The 17,873-nt window shown below is 33.0% G+C and overlaps 1 protein-coding gene across 5 annotated transcripts in view; it reads left to right on the plus strand.

Moving 5' to 3' along the window:
- Atg2b (autophagy related 2B) overlaps positions 1 to 17,873 on the plus strand; it is a 64,011-nt gene that overhangs the window by 7,075 nt on the left and 39,063 nt on the right. For 3 of the 5 annotated variants that reach the window (XR_006850972.2, XM_046440522.2, XM_046440519.2), the window contains exons 3-16: positions 1,810 to 1,962; positions 2,417 to 2,519; positions 4,057 to 4,219; positions 4,974 to 5,153; positions 8,143 to 8,239; positions 8,784 to 8,969; positions 10,024 to 10,178; positions 10,269 to 10,374; positions 11,503 to 11,764; positions 12,936 to 13,086; positions 13,771 to 13,863; positions 13,997 to 14,185; positions 16,027 to 16,300; positions 17,653 to 17,755. Coding sequence is in view for 4 of the 5 variants with exons in the window: in XM_046440522.2 (XP_046296478.1) it covers positions 1,810 to 1,962; positions 2,417 to 2,519; positions 4,057 to 4,219; positions 4,974 to 5,153; positions 8,143 to 8,239; positions 8,784 to 8,969; positions 10,024 to 10,178; positions 10,269 to 10,374; positions 11,503 to 11,764; positions 12,936 to 13,086; positions 13,771 to 13,863; positions 13,997 to 14,185; positions 16,027 to 16,300; positions 17,653 to 17,755 (2,215 nt within the window). In the remaining variant the exon portion in view is untranslated. The remainder of the gene's footprint in view (positions 1 to 1,809; positions 1,963 to 2,416; positions 2,520 to 4,056; positions 4,220 to 4,973; positions 5,154 to 8,142; positions 8,240 to 8,783; positions 8,970 to 10,023; positions 10,179 to 10,268; positions 10,375 to 11,502; positions 11,765 to 12,935; positions 13,087 to 13,770; positions 13,864 to 13,996; positions 14,186 to 16,026; positions 16,301 to 17,652; positions 17,756 to 17,873) is intronic. The other 2 variants (XM_046440520.2, XM_046440521.2) reach the window with 2 other exon arrangements.

Consider the following 17,873-nt stretch of genomic DNA (forward strand, 5'->3'; position numbering starts at 1 on the left):
TGTAGAAAAAAAATAGGATTGATAAATTTAGAGGAAAAGTATGCAGTGATAAAAATTTTAATCCTATACTGTTTAAATTTTGCTTAGTAGAATTATAGTGACCTGTATTTTGAAAATTGATAGTATAATCATGGATATCCTCTTTAATAATCTGATATTTAATTTATCAGAATATTCTCTATTTTAACTATGATGGGTATATATAATACTTCCCTATGAAAAGTCAAACTTTAAAATATTTTTTCCTTTTAAAATATTCCATTAAGAGGACTTGTAAATTCCATTTTGGAAAGCAGTAATTTTTCTAGTAATCTTCATTTATTTTGAATACCTAAGGAGGTATGATGGAATTTTCTTAGGAGGGAAAATCTGGAAAGAATATTTTACAGTTCATTTGTTTCCTCCGCAAAAGATGTTCCTTTGTATTACCTGCACTTATGCTAATTTCCAAAGTTATATCATCTGCCACCTCTGCCAGATTTCCTGTTGATCCCCTCAGCTAGGAGATGATTCTTCTCTTGGCTTTTATGATGTTTTCATTTGACTCTTAGTAGTCTTCTATTAATTCTTCTTAGCCATGCTGTATTTCTTCTACTACTTGTAAGCATTCCGAGGGCAATTCATAATTCATTTTTCTATGCTCTATAGCAGGTTAGCAAACTCTGGCCTGCAAGATAAATCAAGCCTGTTACCTTTTTTTTTTTGGTACTGGGGATTGAACTCGGGGACACTTGACCACTGAGCCACATCCCCAGCCCTATTTTTGTATTTTATTTAGAGACAGGGTCTCACTGAGTTGCTTAGCACCTCTCCGTTGCTTAGGCTGGCTTTGAACTTGCAATTCTCCTGTCTCAGGCTCCAGAGCCACTGGGAAAACAGGTGTGCACCACTGATCCCAGCTTGTTAACTGTTTTTATAAATAAAATTTTATGGAAACACAGCCATGCCTTTTTTATTTACTTTCTACTTTAGCACTATTGTAGGAGAGTTGTGATAGAGAACATATTGCCCACAAAGCCTAAAATATTCAATACCTCACCCTTTATAGAAAATTAATTGCCTCCTGATGGGTGTAGTGGTACACACCTGTAATTCCAGCACTAGGAAGCTCAGGCAGAAGAGGCCAGCCTCAGCAACTTGAGACCCTATCTCAAATAAAATCTAAATCACCCCAAGTAATCTCCAGAAACAAAAAAAAAGAAAAGAGAAAGTTCATTGAACCCTGCTGTGTAGTATTTAGAACAGTAACATACATGTACAAAAATAATTCTTGTTGAATGAGTGTATGATTTAATATTTTCTGAAAGTAAAATATATAGTGAAATCACATATCGCTGGAATTTTTCATGTGATCTGCTTTTGTAAGGTGGTATTTAAATCTCAAGAGTAATTTCTAGAATATTGTTTCCCTGTGTAACACCCTAGTGTTAAAAATCTATTTGAGTTGAGGCTACAATAACAGATCTGCACAATACATCGGAACTAGAAAAAAATGATTGTTTTTTCAAAGCCTCCCTGAACTCATTAATTGACTTTAAAATAAGTGTCATAAATGCAAACTTAATAACTATATATTAATAATAAATCTACTTGAAATATGTTAATTTTAAGAAATGGGGGAGGGGGAAGTATTAGGGTAGGTACGACATTGATCAAATTGTATTGTTACACTGTATGCATGTACAAATATGTAGCAACAAATCTCATCATTATGTACAACTATAATGCAGCAATAAAAAAGTGGAAAATTCAAAGAAATGGCATTATTGAAATTTTGAGAAATTATGGATTAATCTTTATTTTCTGTAGCAACTGGTTCTGAGCCTATGTATTGGTCAAGTTTCATGACCAGCAGTATGCAACTGGCAAAAGAATGTCTTAGCCAAAAATTAACAGATGAACAAGGAGAAGGATCCCAGCCTTTTGAAGGGCTTGAAAAATTTGCTGAAACCATCGAAACAGGTTTGACATTATTGATCATCTCTAAAAATTCAAATTTTATTTAGCAATTTAGTACCTTAATAACTTAAGTCTTGTGTAAGGCAGCCCTCTTGGAGTGTTTTTTAAAAGAATTAATGTTTGAATTTCAGAACTTTACAATTGGGGTTATTTCATTTAATTGCAATTATTTCCCTAGTCTCTCATTTGTTTGATTTATTACATTTGCAAAATGATGTGATTGGAGTTCAACAGACAGTGTTAGTGACTGTTCTAAGTATCTATTGAACAGTAGCTTGGGTATGTGTTCAGTAAGTGTAATATCTATTTTAAAACTCAGAATTTGGGACTTTTAATGGAAAGAAATCTGGCTTTTTTATTTTGTAAGTTGTTATCAAACAAGTATTTTTTCTTTTATTAGAACTTTTTATTTAGTAGATATATGGTTCTTCCATTAATGATTAATTGTTTATTCTAGTACTAAGAAGAGTAAAAGTCACTTTTATAGACACTGTTTTGAGAATTGAACATGTGCCAGAAAATTCCAAAACTGGAACAGCCCTTGAAATTCGAATAGAAAGGTAAGAATTTTTAAGAATTTGAAAATAACTGTATTCTAACTCTCACATTACATTTCAAAATGCTGGGCTGGGAATGTGGCTCAGTGGAAGAGAGCTTATCTAGCATGTGTGAGTCCCTTGGTTCAATTCCTAATATTGCAAAAATTAAAAAAATAAATTCAGGATGCTTTTGGAGACTAGAGGTGATGATATTAAATTAAAATACTACATAACATTGGAGTAAAGTGCTGTTCTCCAAGTTAGATTCTAATTCCATTACTGAAATTACTATGTTAAATTTAAAGCAAGTAGTTTTCTTTTAGTTATCAAATCAAAGCTACAAGTATTGGAGTGCTACTAAATTTCAGGCTGTCTTGTGAGTTTGCGTTTTTTTTTTGTGGAGCAATGCAATATGTAGGTGGGTTTCATTAATGTGAAGGACTGGCTTTGCTGTGCTTAATCTTAGTGCTGCTTGATTGAGAGAGGGGGAAGGAAGGCACTGTTTCTTTGGAGAATTCTATAAGCATTAGTTTCAGGCAAATATCTGTAATATTGATTTACTTAAAAAGATATAAACATGCTGCTTTTAATTTTTTGTGTACCCACTTGGTAGCACCCCATAAAAGCTTGAAAGCAAATTTATTTACCTATGTACATCTGATTGTTGATGTGAAGTCATATCTTCACCAGTGTTGGTGCTGTACAACTTGCTAAGAGAAATGAGCAGTATGAGGTATGTACACCAAGCCCCAAAGACACTTTTTTTTTTTGTACTGGGGATTGAACTCAGGTAACTTAACTACTGAGCCATATCCCCAGCTCCTTTTATGTTTTATTTAGAGACAGGGCCTCGTTGATTTGCTTAGGGCTTCACTAAGTTGTTGAGGTTGGCTTTGAACTCTATCCTCCTGCCTCAGCCTCCTGAGCCACTGGAATTACAGGTGTGTGCCAAGACTCCTGGCCCCAAAGACCCTTTGTATATTTATCTATTGGGGTCCTTTTCCAGGGTTTAAAGAGATGTACTATGGTTTCTGTTTTTCTCAAAAATACATCTGTTGTTAAACAATTATTGTTAATGATCTTTGAAAATAGGGGGCATTGCCTTAGGTGGCATATTAAAACTGTTTGTAATATCTCATGCATTTGGAACCACATACTTTATCTTATTTAAAATGAAGATTGGTCATGCAAGAATTCAAGAAATGTCATTTTCAGACTTGTGACTTGAAGCCAAATGCTGTCTCACTGTTACCAAGAGATATTTTGGGAAGGAGTACAGGAATTGTTTTCCTTGAAGCTAACTTTAGGAAGTTATTAATTTTTTCCTTCAATTTAAGAGTCTTATAAAGTTATTTTTCTTGGAGTTTAAGGTCTCTGGGAAATATTTACTGAAGTGTGATCATTCTGACCTATTTTATAGGCATTATTATAGGTACTTTCTAAGAAATGCTAACACCTGAAAAGTCTCTTTAACTTAAAAGCTCTCCATTTTTTTATTATTTTAAATAAGTTGTCCCAGGAGTTTTGTTCAAATAATCTTTTTGTTTTTAATTTTTAGAACTGTATATTGCGATGAAACTGCTGACGAATCCTCAGGAATTAATGTACATCAGCCCACAGCTTTTGCTCACAAGTTACTTCAGCTCTCTGGAGTGTCTCTCTTTTGGGATGAGTTTTCTGCATCAGCAAAATCTTCCCCAGTGTGTTCGACTGCACCAGTGGTAAGAGAAACAGAACAATCCTAAACTTGATCATAGATTTCTCAAAGGTTTAAATGAGGACTGTTAAATTTTTCTAGGATGTATAGTATGGGCTAAGTCTTCATCTGATTTGCAAGTTAACACAAATATTCAATATGGCAATATGTATTTCAGATATTTAAATATACTTGTACTTTTAATTAATGCCCTCCCCCACTTTTTTTAAGCTAGTTTGCTATGTGTTAGTTTGACAGAGAAATGTTGGCAGAATTATTGGGGCAGAATGGCTCATTAGTATATAATCCTTTTACAATATAAACTGGAAATTAAGCAATATTCAAATTTATCTCACAGAATGAACATATTGCTGAAAATTTATCTTACAAATTCTGCCTTTAAAAAAAATCTGTGCAATTAAGGAACTCTGTTAATTTCTTCCAAGAGTACAAAATCTTTATATATTAGTCATTCCATTATTTACCCTTTACATTATTTCCCAAATTAGGTATTCTTAATTATAGTGTCTGTTAGGTTTTTCTTACTAAATTGAGCAGATATTATGCTTTCTTCATGAAGTCCTTTCCATGTTGTGTTTTCATTACTAGCCCAATGTAGTACTGTTTTATTTTAGCTACCAGATATAGTTTATCCATTGTAACAATATAGTTTTGCGTGCCAAATATTTTATTCTTAAGTTGACATTTATTTTTTGCATTCCAGTTTATTTACACTAAGCTTTTTAAATAGTTCCTTTATTCTTATTGCATTATTTTAGGAAAATGAGCCAAAGCTGTCACCTAGCTGGAACCCCAAAATTGTTTATGAGCCACACCCACAACTAACTAGAAATTTACCAGAGATAGCGCCCTCTGATCCAGTGCAGATTGGTGGATTAATTGGTAGGTTGGAGTTGAGTCTCACGTTGAAACAGAATGAAGTACTTCCTGGAGCTAAGGTCAGTGTTTATTTTCTCTAATAAAATTAAAAGTATTCTTTAATCTATACACTGAGCCTCTGGTTGGTTACTGTAGATTACCCTGTAACAAAGGTATCTGCAGTTTTGCAATCAGCATTTTATTCTCACTTGGACCTGGTGTTTGGGGTCACAAAATTAAAGTGAGGACTGACTTGGCCTTACTCTTATGCAAGTCAGGTTTTATGAAGAGTTGCCTCCTACACTCACTCTTCCCGTTCTAACAGTCCAAAACCAAAAGCATGGTTTCATTGATTAAGATAACTAGATTTAATTATATAATAGTGTCTTTCTATTGTCATAAAATTAAGATGTTAAAAAGGAAAAGAGATTTGAAAAGCAAGTTGACTGTAGAAATGTCCATCCATATTTTGAATGGAATGACTTTTTGTAGTTGTGCAATATTTGTGCAATATTTATGAAAAGATATTCACTTATTATTTTTTGTAGCTTTTTGAAGACATTGTATAAAGACAATGAAAGATACATTAAGGGGTATGGATATTACTATGGGAATATAGAAGAGGGACACACTGAATGCTTGTAAATATACATAGAAAAATTTTCAGTGTATTGAGGAATCCTCAAATCTTTTCTTGGATTGGGATGTTTGACTCATGTTGGAGGAGGAAATCTAGAATTAGAATGAAGACAGTTCTATTTCTGATTATTGTTCTCTTCCTCATTTACTGACTTGTCCTACCTCAAGATGGTATAAAATTCTTTCACTAGGTCTTCAACTGTCTTCCTGAAATAACATGAGAGGCTCCTTAGGGAGTGGATAATTGTAGGTGTGTGTAAGCCCCATGGGAGCTCCCCTGCTGTGGCAATATCCTTGGGATACCAGCACATCAGTGTCTTTAGGGAATGTATTTATCATTTCTTTAAGAAGGAAAAACTATAACAATAACTTTTATAGTTCAATTTTGATCAAATATATGTCATTCTCAATATTTATGTTTTTGATCTTTGTACACACCCAAAGTTTTTAATATTATGTATTGATATGTATAAGTTTTTGTCATATGATACTTTTAGAGTTTGTGTATTAGGTGACAAATGGACACCTGGAAATTTTGTGTGGCAGCATTGTGTACCAGCAAATATTTGGTATTAGAGATACTATAATCCTTGTCTCTTTAATAACTTTTGTGTAATAAGTTGGGTACGTGAAATACATTTTGTGTTTATTTAATGAAAATGAGTGCTAAATGGGAAAAAAAGAGTTCTGGAAATTAGTATTGAGAAGCATAGATCTTATAACCTTAATACAGAGTAGACAAGGGGTAGCTTTACAAGATGTGCTCAAAGTGTTAGGTCTTTAGTCTCTTTCCAGTGTTCATTAAACTTAAACTTTTTAACTGTGCATTCAAAATGTTAAGAAAGGTTTCATGGGTTGGGGTTGTGGCTCAGTGTTGGGGCACTTGCCTAGTATTTGTGAGTCACAGGGTTCAATTTTCAGTACCACATATAAATAAAATAAAGGTCCATTGACAACTAAAAGAAATTAATCACACAAAAAGAAAGGTTTCATGCTATTTTTTTTAGTTCTGCAAGAATAGTATACACTCAAGTAGTAAGTCTGATATTTCATATTTCCAATCTTAGTGTATGTTTTCAGCAATGCACTATATATGAAAGTAGAGGACTGCCTGGATTGATTTAGAGAGATTTTGTTTTAGCTACTGTGTTACACTGTGTTGAAAAATTTTTTGGTTATTTTATATTTCCAAAAGTAATAAGTACTTTGTCTTTTGTATGCCAAATTCAGAATCTATTTTTTTTTTTTGTTAAAATACCTTTGTTTATTTTTATGTGGTGCTGAGGATCAAACCCAGTGCTTCACATATGTGAGGCAAGCGCTGTACCGCTGAGCCACAACCCCAGCCCCCAGAATCTATTAATAACAAAATATTTTTATAAAAATTAGAATCGCCTCTCTTGATTATCTATTCTAATAAAGATCAGAGATTATACTTTCAATGCAAAGAAAATATTAAAAAAAACATTAAAGAATTTGGCCTATAATCAGAAGTATGTTTTGCTACTCTCCCCAGCCTTAATCAAGGGCATGGCTTAGAGTGTCACCGGTCAGTAAGGAGCCCCCTAAAACAGTCTGTGTGTAGCAGGGGGAGTCATGCTATGAAAGGAGAGAGGGCTGTTTATCTGGGTCTGCCTCCATTAAAATCTTGCTCTGCAAGTCACTTAATCTTGTGAACCTGTTTCCTCCTCTGTAAAACAAACAGTAAGTAGAGAAAATATATACAAAGGCACCAATGCTCAAAATAAATGATAATGATAATTATTGTTTTTAAGGAATATATTATATTCTTAGATCATGGAAACTTATCAGAGTCAATAGTAATTTATTTTTTGTTTTGTACAATTAGAAGAAGTTTGTTTTTCTCTTGACAAAAAGCCATTTTCCAAATGTAAATGTGTTTTATTAATTGTATTATTTATCAATTGCAAAATGGTATACAAATACCAGAAGCTATTTATTAGCTTATTCAAACTAAGAAGAGATGAATGAAAAATAAGGTGGGATATTTAACTTTTTAGAAGGCTGTGTAGAGAATAGAGTGATTGCTTTTGTTGAGTATTCTCCAGGATCAGGAAGAGTGTGATGGAACTTTTGTTTTCAGAAAGAATAGTGAGCCAAGAATTGGAAGGAGAAAGGAAGGCCATGTAAGCACTGTCTTCTGTTTACATGCCTTCAGTGGCTTCCACTCATGTCCAAGAGAGGATGGATGTTGGAACACAGTAGACATCTATCTGAGAGGCACACTGCTTGGTGGCCTTGAGGTCTTTTCCTTTAGGTTTGTGTGAATTAGTAGAGAGACTCTTAGGTAAAGGAATTCAAGATTAGCAGTAAATATTTCTCTCAGTGCTTCAAATATACTGAAATTTATGGTGATGAGGTTTTGAAAGAGTATTCATCCTGAATGGTTTGTTTGTTTATTTTTTTAAGTTGGATGTTGATGGACAGATAGACTCTATTCATCTATTCCTGTCACCAAGACAGGTACACTTGCTTTTGGATATGTTAGCAGCTATTGCTGGACCAGGCAAGTATAATTCTGTTGTTATTATTTTTAGTTCTCTGAAACTTTTAAATTGAAATGTATAACATACACCTAAGAAAGTTTATTATTTTGAATATATGAAATTTAACATATATTGTAAATTAAAGATGTATCATGTCCTAAAGAGTTAATTCGATTGTGTCTTTTTGAATTGTGCCACCATGGCATATATTTGCATTCAGAATGTGTCACATTCTTGTTTGAAAATTGTTCTGACTGATTTCTTTGGTTGGGATAGTACTTCATACAAAGAAGAAAATGTAATTCTTGAACACAGTAAGTAGCATACATGTTAAAATATTTTTAGTAACTAATATATACTAGAGGTAAGATTTTTTTGATTCCTGGTTAGTTGCCTACAACTTTTATTTAGATTTCTGATTAATATTGAATAGTGGTGTTTTGCACTGCCTTATGGTCTTAAGTTGCCATTGGTATTGGATAAATGGGATTTGGGAGAGAAATGCTTTAAATAACTTAACCTTGAATTTAATTACTATTCTGCTTTCCTTTTGTATACTTGTAGAAAATTCTAGCAAAATAGGGTTAGCTAATAAAGATAGGAAAAACCGACCCATGCAGCAGGAAGACGAGTATCGAATTCAGATGGAATTAAACCGGTATTATTTGAGAAAAGATTCCCTTTCTGTGGGTGTATCTTCAGAGCAAAGCTTTTATGAGACAGAAACGGCTCGTACACCTTCTAGCCGTGGTAAGCAACTCAGTTGACACCAGAATCATACTTAATCATCATAGGTAAAATTAAACTTAATTTTGGCTTTTGTGAAAGGAGTTTAGCAGTGAAATAACAAAAGACCCATATCATTAAGAAAATTTTAATTTTTAAGTTTATCTAACCATAGTATTAATAGTGATGTGTCAGCACATGGTTGCTATTTTTTTATTTTGGTTTTGTCTTGTAAATGATGTTTTTGAGTAAAGTCAGTTTATAAAAGTGTAGATTTACACAAAAGATAAATTGGGAGTAATTATACATTTTGTCAAATTATGTGCTCACATAATGATATACAGTAGATTTCTTTAAATAGGAAACTTTATTAATCTTTCCATTAATTATATCTAAGTATCATCATTACCCAGTTTACTTTACATTTACAGGTGTTTTAGAATATATGAGCACTAATACCATAAATAGTAAGAATTAATAAAGTATGGAATGTTGAACCGAATAAAAAATTAAAGCCTTCTTAAATTTTGGCCATAACTACCTTTATTTGCATAAGGGTACAACAATCTCCAAAATATGGAAGTGAAACATAAATAGAAGTCTCAATAATATATTTGATTCTTTTTTTTTTAAAAGGAAATAGCTATATGCATATGAAAAGAGAGAAGGCAATATATTTGTACTATTTATTTATGTTGGAGATTGAACCCAGGGTCTTGTGTATGCTAATGACATTTTAACATGTAGATTTTTTTTTAACTTCTAAATTGTCATATGTTTTAAAAATATACCTTGTAAAATACTGGGTTTAATTAAAAACAACAAAACAAACAAAACAAAGCTTCACAAAACCACTCAGTAGGAAAGCATAACCTTTCGTTAACTAATATTCAATTGAGTTTTTGCTATGCCATTAATAACTTGGATTCAAATACCCCATTGGAAGTAATATACATTTTGGAGCATCACTGTATCTCAATATTTCAGAAGAAGATTATATTAATGTATATTAGCCCACTTTAAAGTATACAAAGTGGGTGAAATTGTGCTATAAGTGATGAAGTTTAATTCTCTCCAGAAGAAGAAGTTTTCTTCTCCATGGCTGATATGGACATGTCCCATAGTCTCTCTTCTCTTCCACCCCTTGGGGATCCCCCAAATATGGACCTGGAGTTATCACTAACTAGTACATACACTAATACCCCAGCAGGATCTCCATTAAGTGCTACTGTGGTAAAGTATTATTTTATTATTTTATTCTTAAAAAGTTACTTCTAAAATTTTGGACTTTATTCATATTCTTTAAAAAAATATCTTTCATAGCTTCAGCCAACATGGGGAGAGTTCCTTGATCATCATAAAGAACAGCCAGTGAGGGGGTCAGCATTTCCATCCAACCTGGTTCACCAGACATCTTTGCAGAAGGCTGGTGAGTGGAAGAGAGTTAATCTTTGTTTCCACTGGAACCTTTTTTTTTAGTTGTAAATAGACACATATCTTTATTTTTATTTATTTTTATGTGGTGCTGAGGATCAAACCCAGGGCCACAAGTGTGCAAGGCAAGCATTCTACCACTGAGCTACAACCCCAGCCCTCCTGGAATTTTTGAAATATTAAAAATTACAAAATTCTTTTTAGTCATTCTACTTTATTTTTTTAAATGTCAATTCTATTTAAAAAAAATTTTTGGTGCTGGATTTGAACTCAGAGCCTTGTATATGTTAAGCATGTACTCTACTTACATCTGTCTTTTGGGTTTGTTTTTTTGGGGGGGGGGGTCCTTTTTTGGTTTAGGCCATTTAACAAAGTTTAGAAAGAAAATGAATTGTTGAACAATTCCCTGTGAAGTGTTTTTGAATAGTTGCTCATTCATCATAGCTTTTGTGTATTTAAATACTTGGATATTGTTAGTGAAAAGTATCACGTAAGTTTCATATTATTATTAAAGTTTAGGATCCTCAACCATCTGATTATTATATATTTATTTTTGGTGTCAAGGATCTAACCCAGGGCCTCACAATGCCAGGCAAACACTCTACCATTGAGCCATGTCACCAGCCTCCTAATTTTTCTTTCACTGTTTATATATTCCTTGAAATAAAACCTCAAGTTTTTACTCTGCAAATATCAAAATTTTTTGTGGTGCTGGAGATGAAGGTTAGGGTCCCATGCGTGGTAGTCCAGTGCTCTACCACCGACCTGTACACCTCTACCTTTATTCTGCAAAATTTAATTGAAATAAACACAAACCTCAAAAGAAAATTTGGTTAGCAGCTTTTGATTAATTTTGATTTTTCCAGTATACTTTCAGTAACGAAAAAGCATTTTTCATACATTTACTATTTTAATGGACTCTTTTCTACTTCAAATATCAAGTATACTAGATGTAAGACATAGGAAGTTAGCAGTTTATTGTACCTTAATTATTTAATGTCATTCTAGCTATTGTATGGTCAGCTGTTTTTTAAATCTAATATATGAGTAAATGTTTTATAGTTTTGATATGTGAATTTAAGTATTAAAATTTATGTGTATAATTTCAACACATGTATTTCAGCTCTCCCATCTAGATCTGTTTCAATGGATGAATCCAGGCCTGAGCTTATTTTTAGACTAGCTGTTGGAACTTTTTCAGTCTCTGTGCTTCACATTGATCCTTTATCTCCACCTGAAACGTCATTGAGCCTCAACCCATTGACACCTATGGCTATAGCTTTCTTTACTTGTATAGAAAAGATTGATCCAGCAAGATTTTCATCTGATGATTTTAAGTCTTTTCGAACAGTATTTGCAGAAGCTTGCTCACATGATCACCTCAGGTAAACTTTGTCATGTTTATTAATGATCTTTGAGTAAGAACCAAGTGTGGACTTTTATATCCAGCTATCTGTATTTGTTTTAAAAATTTATTTGTAAAAGAGTAGAATGAGTACTTTTCTTGCAATGCTATGAAGATGTTTACGAATAGAATTTTTCATTCAGGTTGTGTGGCATGCAGAACTATGGAGATAATCTGGAATTTGCTAAAACATCTCTGTAGTTCCAAATTTCTTTGCTCGTATTTTGCCATCATCCCTGTTGACTGTATTACAATCATTGGCATTAACAGCTGACGGTAATGTGAGAACTAATGAGAGAGGCACTCTAAAATGCTGCATGTTCACTGGCCAGGAATGGGAAGTTGTACGAGGGTTGGTCCTTAACTTGGGTGCTACATTTCCATCCTTACCTTAAAAAACAAAACAAACCCAAACTGTCCAAATTGACACTGATCCTTTATAAATTGAGTCCTAATAGATGAATTGAATTTGTTAGTATTATTAAAATGCAAATACTGTTTATGACCTGAGTGATATTATTTTGATAAATAGTTTAGGCAAATATAATTAACTTTTTAGAAAAATACCTTTGGGTTTTATTTTAACATAACTATTTTAAAGTTAATATGTAAAGTAGTTTTGATCCCTACCTAAAGATAACCTACAAATTAGGACCATAGTATTTATAGAGATGTAGAGATGCTTTTTCTCTAATTTTGACAAGTTTTCAAATATCAGAAAATATAGCAGAACCCACAGAAATTAGAGATAGGCTTCATTTGAGCCCCACCAACTGAAGTTTTAAAATATTTCATGATGCTTTTAGATAATTTTCAGAGACTATTTCATGTATTTTTTAGATCTGAAAGATTTTATCTACTGCAATGTAAATTTTAAATGTATGGAGAAGGAAGGGCAGTGTTGGGAAATGAACATACCCTGGACGATTTTCTGTCAGTTAAATTTATTTTTTTGTCAGGGAATGGGAAATTGAAAGCAGACTTGGTTAATAATCTTAGGAGTATTACTATTGTTAACTTGAATTTGTCAGAATAAGTGGGTAATTAGTCTGTTATTAACATTTGTTTATGGTTCCCTGACTACTTGTGATATGTCATTTAATCTAGAAGTATATAGAGGCCTTTAAATGCTGCATTTTTTTTAATAATAGATTTATAGGTACTGGCATCAAAGTAGCCTATGAACAAAGACAAAGATCAGCTTCCCGGTATTTTAGTACTGATACATCCATTGGACAAATGGAGCTTTTGGAGTGTCTGTTTCCAACCGACTGTCATTCTGTTCCTCCTCACTACACAGAGGTAAATGATGGTCACTTTCTTTGGATTACACTTTAAATCTGTCTTGCTTTTAAGGAATTGTATGATCATAAATAGTTTTCTCAAAAAATGAACAGGAATGCATAGAGAAATTCACTCACTTTCAATCATTCTTCATTTCAGAAGACTTTTTTATTGAACAAATACCAAAGTGTACTATTCAAGTTGAGCATAATGTTTTGTGTTCTTTTACCATTAATATGATTTTTCCAAACATCTAAGTATGTTGGCAAAAATAATATTTATTGCTGTTATTTTGCCCTTATATGTTTATTTTCAGAGCTCTTTCTTGAGTATTAATTCATTTGAATTCTCACCTGCATTCTGCAAATAAGACACTGTCTCAGAAGTTAACTTACTGAAGCCCGAGTGGTGGGGAAGGCCAGTAGTCCTGAAATTCAGGAGACTGAAGCAGCAATGCAAGTCATGGGCTGCTGTAGGCAATTTAGTGAGACCTTCAGAGACTTAGCAAGACCCTGTCTCAAAACAAGAAAATTTAACTAACTGGACTAAGATTTACATTGCTAGTGAGTGATGAAAGTGAAAAGTAAGGCCAGCATTTCTGACTTCAGATAGCTCTTCCCACTAGTATATTGGCACCTCTGAATTCCTGTGATAAATTATAGCTTAACATCTAATATTTAATTTATCTTCTTTGTTTTTAAGCTTTTAACATTTCATTCTAAAGAAGGAACTGATGCCCACCCCCCTGTGTGTCTTCAACTTCATTATAAGCATTCTGAGAATAGAGGACCCCAGGTAAGAAATCTTTTTGTTTAAGTGCTGCATGTAAAATTTTGGGGTATATATTTTCTCACAATTTTGAGGTCTTAACCTAATCTTTTAGTATTATTAGTGATTGTAGTAATGCTCCTCCCTCCCCCCTTTTAAGGGCAGTCAAGCAAGACTTAGTTCAGTTCCTCAGAAGGCGGACTTACAAATTAAATTAAATCCAGTATGTTGTGAACTGGATATAAGTATTGTGGACCGGTTAAATTCCTTGCTTCAACCACAGAAACTTACTACAGTAGAGATGATGGCCTCTCACATGTATACTTCATATAATAAGCATATCAGTCTGGTAAGTATTCAAAATGTTGTAAATAATCATAATTTAATTAGCTAATAGGCTTATTGGGATAATTTCTGAGCTAAGCATTCTCTGTAGATTATATAGCATTCGTTAAAGTATCAGTATAAATTGATGCTCAGGAAAAAGAATTAATAGAATCCAGGTGTGGGGATGCATACTTGTAATCTTGGTTACTTTGGAGGCTGAGGGGTCATAAGTTTGAGGCAGCTTTGGCAATTTAGTGAGATCCTGTCTTAAAAACAAAGGGTGGGGGTTAGGATTCCTGGGAATATAGCACAGTGGTAGGGCACTCAGATTCAATCACTAATACCAAAAAAAAAAAAAAAAAAAAGAAGGAAAGAAAATAATAGAAGTTATGGCATTTGATAGCATTTGATTGTGTTGTAGGACTTAGATTTCCTTTCCTGAATTTATGAATTTCATAAACTGTGCTTGTAATATTACAAAGTTTACCTGTTCACACTTTAAACAAACATCTAAAAAGTGTAGCCCAAGTAATATAGAATATACTTTTGAAACTGGGAAAATAATCTCTTGAACATCACATTATAGTCCTTAGATCTGGTGTATAGATTCTTTCATAAGCAAATCAAGGAAGTCAGATTTGTAAGAAATCTATTTGGAATTTGGGGGCTGTAGGACTAGGACCAACATAGACAACTGTAGTTAAAAAGAAAATGGACAAAATATTCTATTTTCCTATTTATTTTTCCTTAGTGGTGGGTATTCACATTGAATCATTTTTTTATTGTCACCAGTTGCTAGTTATTTTAAGTTCTTTGGACTAGTCTCTATATTTTCTGTTACTCATAGATATATTGGGATGATGGTTTAATATCTTGGATTACTTTTGCCTTGGAGTGAGAGATAGTATGAGAAAGTCAAATAGAAGAGAGAAAGTGTAGGTTTGTTAAAAATCAATGTGTAACATAAGAAGGGAACTTTCTAGTCTTAAGACTTTAGAGACTGATTCAAGAAATAGTGGACTGTTCCACGTACAGTGGACTAAACCTTTATTGCTTTTAATACATTTTAGAGAAAAGTTAGAAGTGGACCTTTATGTGAATTGCACATTCTTTGACCCTTTTGTTTCATGGTTTGGGGCATGTGGTACATCTGTTTGTTTTCCAGTAGCCATTTCATGGGATTATACTCTTAGATTGTATAGGAACTCAGGGTGAGTCATTTAGTGGATATTTATTTGGAACCTAGTATGGGCTAGGCTCTGGACTTAGTCCTAGAAATACAAAGATGAGTCAGAGACTGGTCTTGTATTTGGCATAATTCATCTGTGTTCACACTGAATTTTTTTTTCGGCGGGGGGGGGTGGTGGTGCTGGGGATTGAACCCAGGGTCTTGTACATGCTAGGCAAGCATTCTACCAACTCAGCTATATCCCCAGCCCCTCACATTGAATTTTTAAAGTAGTATGTTGGTAGGTAAATCCTTCAGATTGAATGTTGGATACTGTAATGATTTTTAACTACATTTGATTTGTTGACAGGCTAATTTACACTTTTTTATTTTTAGTTTATAATAAAATATGTATAAATGTACCTATTGTGTCTTTGTCTTCTCTTTAGTTCAGTTTTTATTTTGATTGATTTATTTTTATATCAGGGTGTAACTGTTGCCAATAGTTCTAACTTTTGCCAGTAATTGTTACATTATACAATTTCATTATACTAAATTACTATGGTAGTGAATTTGATTTGAATGGTAATTAATTACACTGGGGAATTAGTTATTGTACATATTGAAATGTTGAATGCTAATGTAATTTACTTAATTTAATTTTTTGGCATTTTTTTTGATGTTTTGTGTTTTAGCACAAGGCTTTCACTGAAGTATTTCTAGATGATTCACACAATCCTGCAAATTGTCGAGTATCAGTTCAAGTTGCTACTCCAGCATTAAATCTTTCTGTTCGTTTCCCAATACCTGATCTTCGGTCAGATCAAGAAAGAGGACCATGGTTTAAGAAGTCACTTCAGAAGGAGATCCTTCACTTAGCATTCACAGATCTAGAATTTAAGACGGAGTTTATAGGAGGCTCAACCCCAGAACAAATTAAATTGGAACTTACCTTTAGAGAACTAGCTGGTAAGATTGAAAGTGCTTTAGGAGACAAGATACAAATAACTGCTACTAATTTTATGTCATAAAAGTATGTGAGAGCTCCAAAATATAATAGAATTGAAGAATATTATGTTAGATATAGTAGCAGTAGCTTTTCCCAGCAAGATTGTTTGCAAATATGTAATATGTTAGATTAAAAAAAATGACCAAGCATGATGATTTAATCACTTTATTCAAGTACTGATTTTCTACAGAGGAAAATAAAAGTGGCCTTTAACCTACTGTTTTGTAATCACCTACCACTTATTAGCCCATATACAGAGTGCCAGTGTATGGTTAGGTACTGTGCTAAGCACTTCATACATATTATCTTGTTTCCTTTAATCATCATAATCACCATATGCTTATTTTTTCCAGTTTTTATAAGTTAATAGTTGAGGGAATCTGCATGTAGAAGGAGGTATCTTTCAAGATCATGTAGTAAATGGCAGGATTTAGATTCAAACCCAAATCTTGACATAAGAACTTGAATTTTCAATCATTATATGAACTAATTTCTAGTAATTTTTCTTTGTTAAGCCTGTTTTGAGTTTTTCTATATTGCTCTGTTTTTGTCACCTAATGAATAGACTCTAGGTAAACTTAGAGTGAACCAGCCTATGAAGAGCTCTGGAAGGGCTTTGAGCCTGTGGTTCCTGGACTGCTGCTTCTGCTACAACCACCCCTGCTTGCTGGGAAGAGGCTGCAAAAGTTTCCTTCCCTGTTCTTACTAGTTTTCTGTATCTGTGGAGATATTTAAAATTAACATTTATCCATTAAGGCCTCACTAGAGGACTTTTAAAAGTTACTAATCATCCCTTATCGTCAGTGGCAAGAAACTATTTTGGAAGAAAGCCATTCTTCAGGTGTAAAATCAAATGAAAAAGCATAAACAATATAGAGTTATTTTGAACAGAGGTAATTCTTACCGTGCTTGGAACAAATTTTCATTTAAGAAATATGCTTATTTTTATTTGGTAGTGGTAGATTAGTTATATAGACTTATGAAGAAATAATAGCATCCAGTAAGTGGTATTAACAGTTTACTATAGTTACATATAAGTAATACATAAAATATATAACATTTACTGTTAATATATATGGTAATACATTTACTGTGTCATGATATATACCTTATACATCAAATATTGGAACCCAAGAATTTTAGTCTGAATATAAAACAGCATCAAAAATTTATCTGCTCAGTCCCTTATGTTGTATGTCACATGAATGTGGGAACAAATGAATAAATGCTATAGAAGTTAATAGTGCATTATTAAAGGTCTTTTAGCACTTGAGAATGAATGCGTTCTAGTATAACAGTCTTATTTTATTAGGGTCGTTCCAGGAGGAGAAAGGGGAGCCATCTGTTAAATTTTTCCATGTATCTGGTGGAGTAGATGGAGATACAGCATCGTCAGATGACTTTGACTGGCCACGGTAAGGAAGTGTATAGGTGTAATGTATTTCCATTCAAAATTAAAATATGATAGTCCTTTTAACCAACATTTTGGCTATAAATTTTGCTAAAAATGGTTAATGAGAGAACCTAGAGCAA

This window comes from Marmota monax, unplaced genomic scaffold (genome assembly GCF_021218885.2).
Source record: "Marmota monax isolate L192 unplaced genomic scaffold, Marmota_monax_Labrador192_F-V1.1 WCK01_AAM20220418_F8-fsc00017, whole genome shotgun sequence".
Classification (NCBI taxonomy): domain Eukaryota; kingdom Metazoa; phylum Chordata; class Mammalia; order Rodentia; family Sciuridae; genus Marmota; species Marmota monax.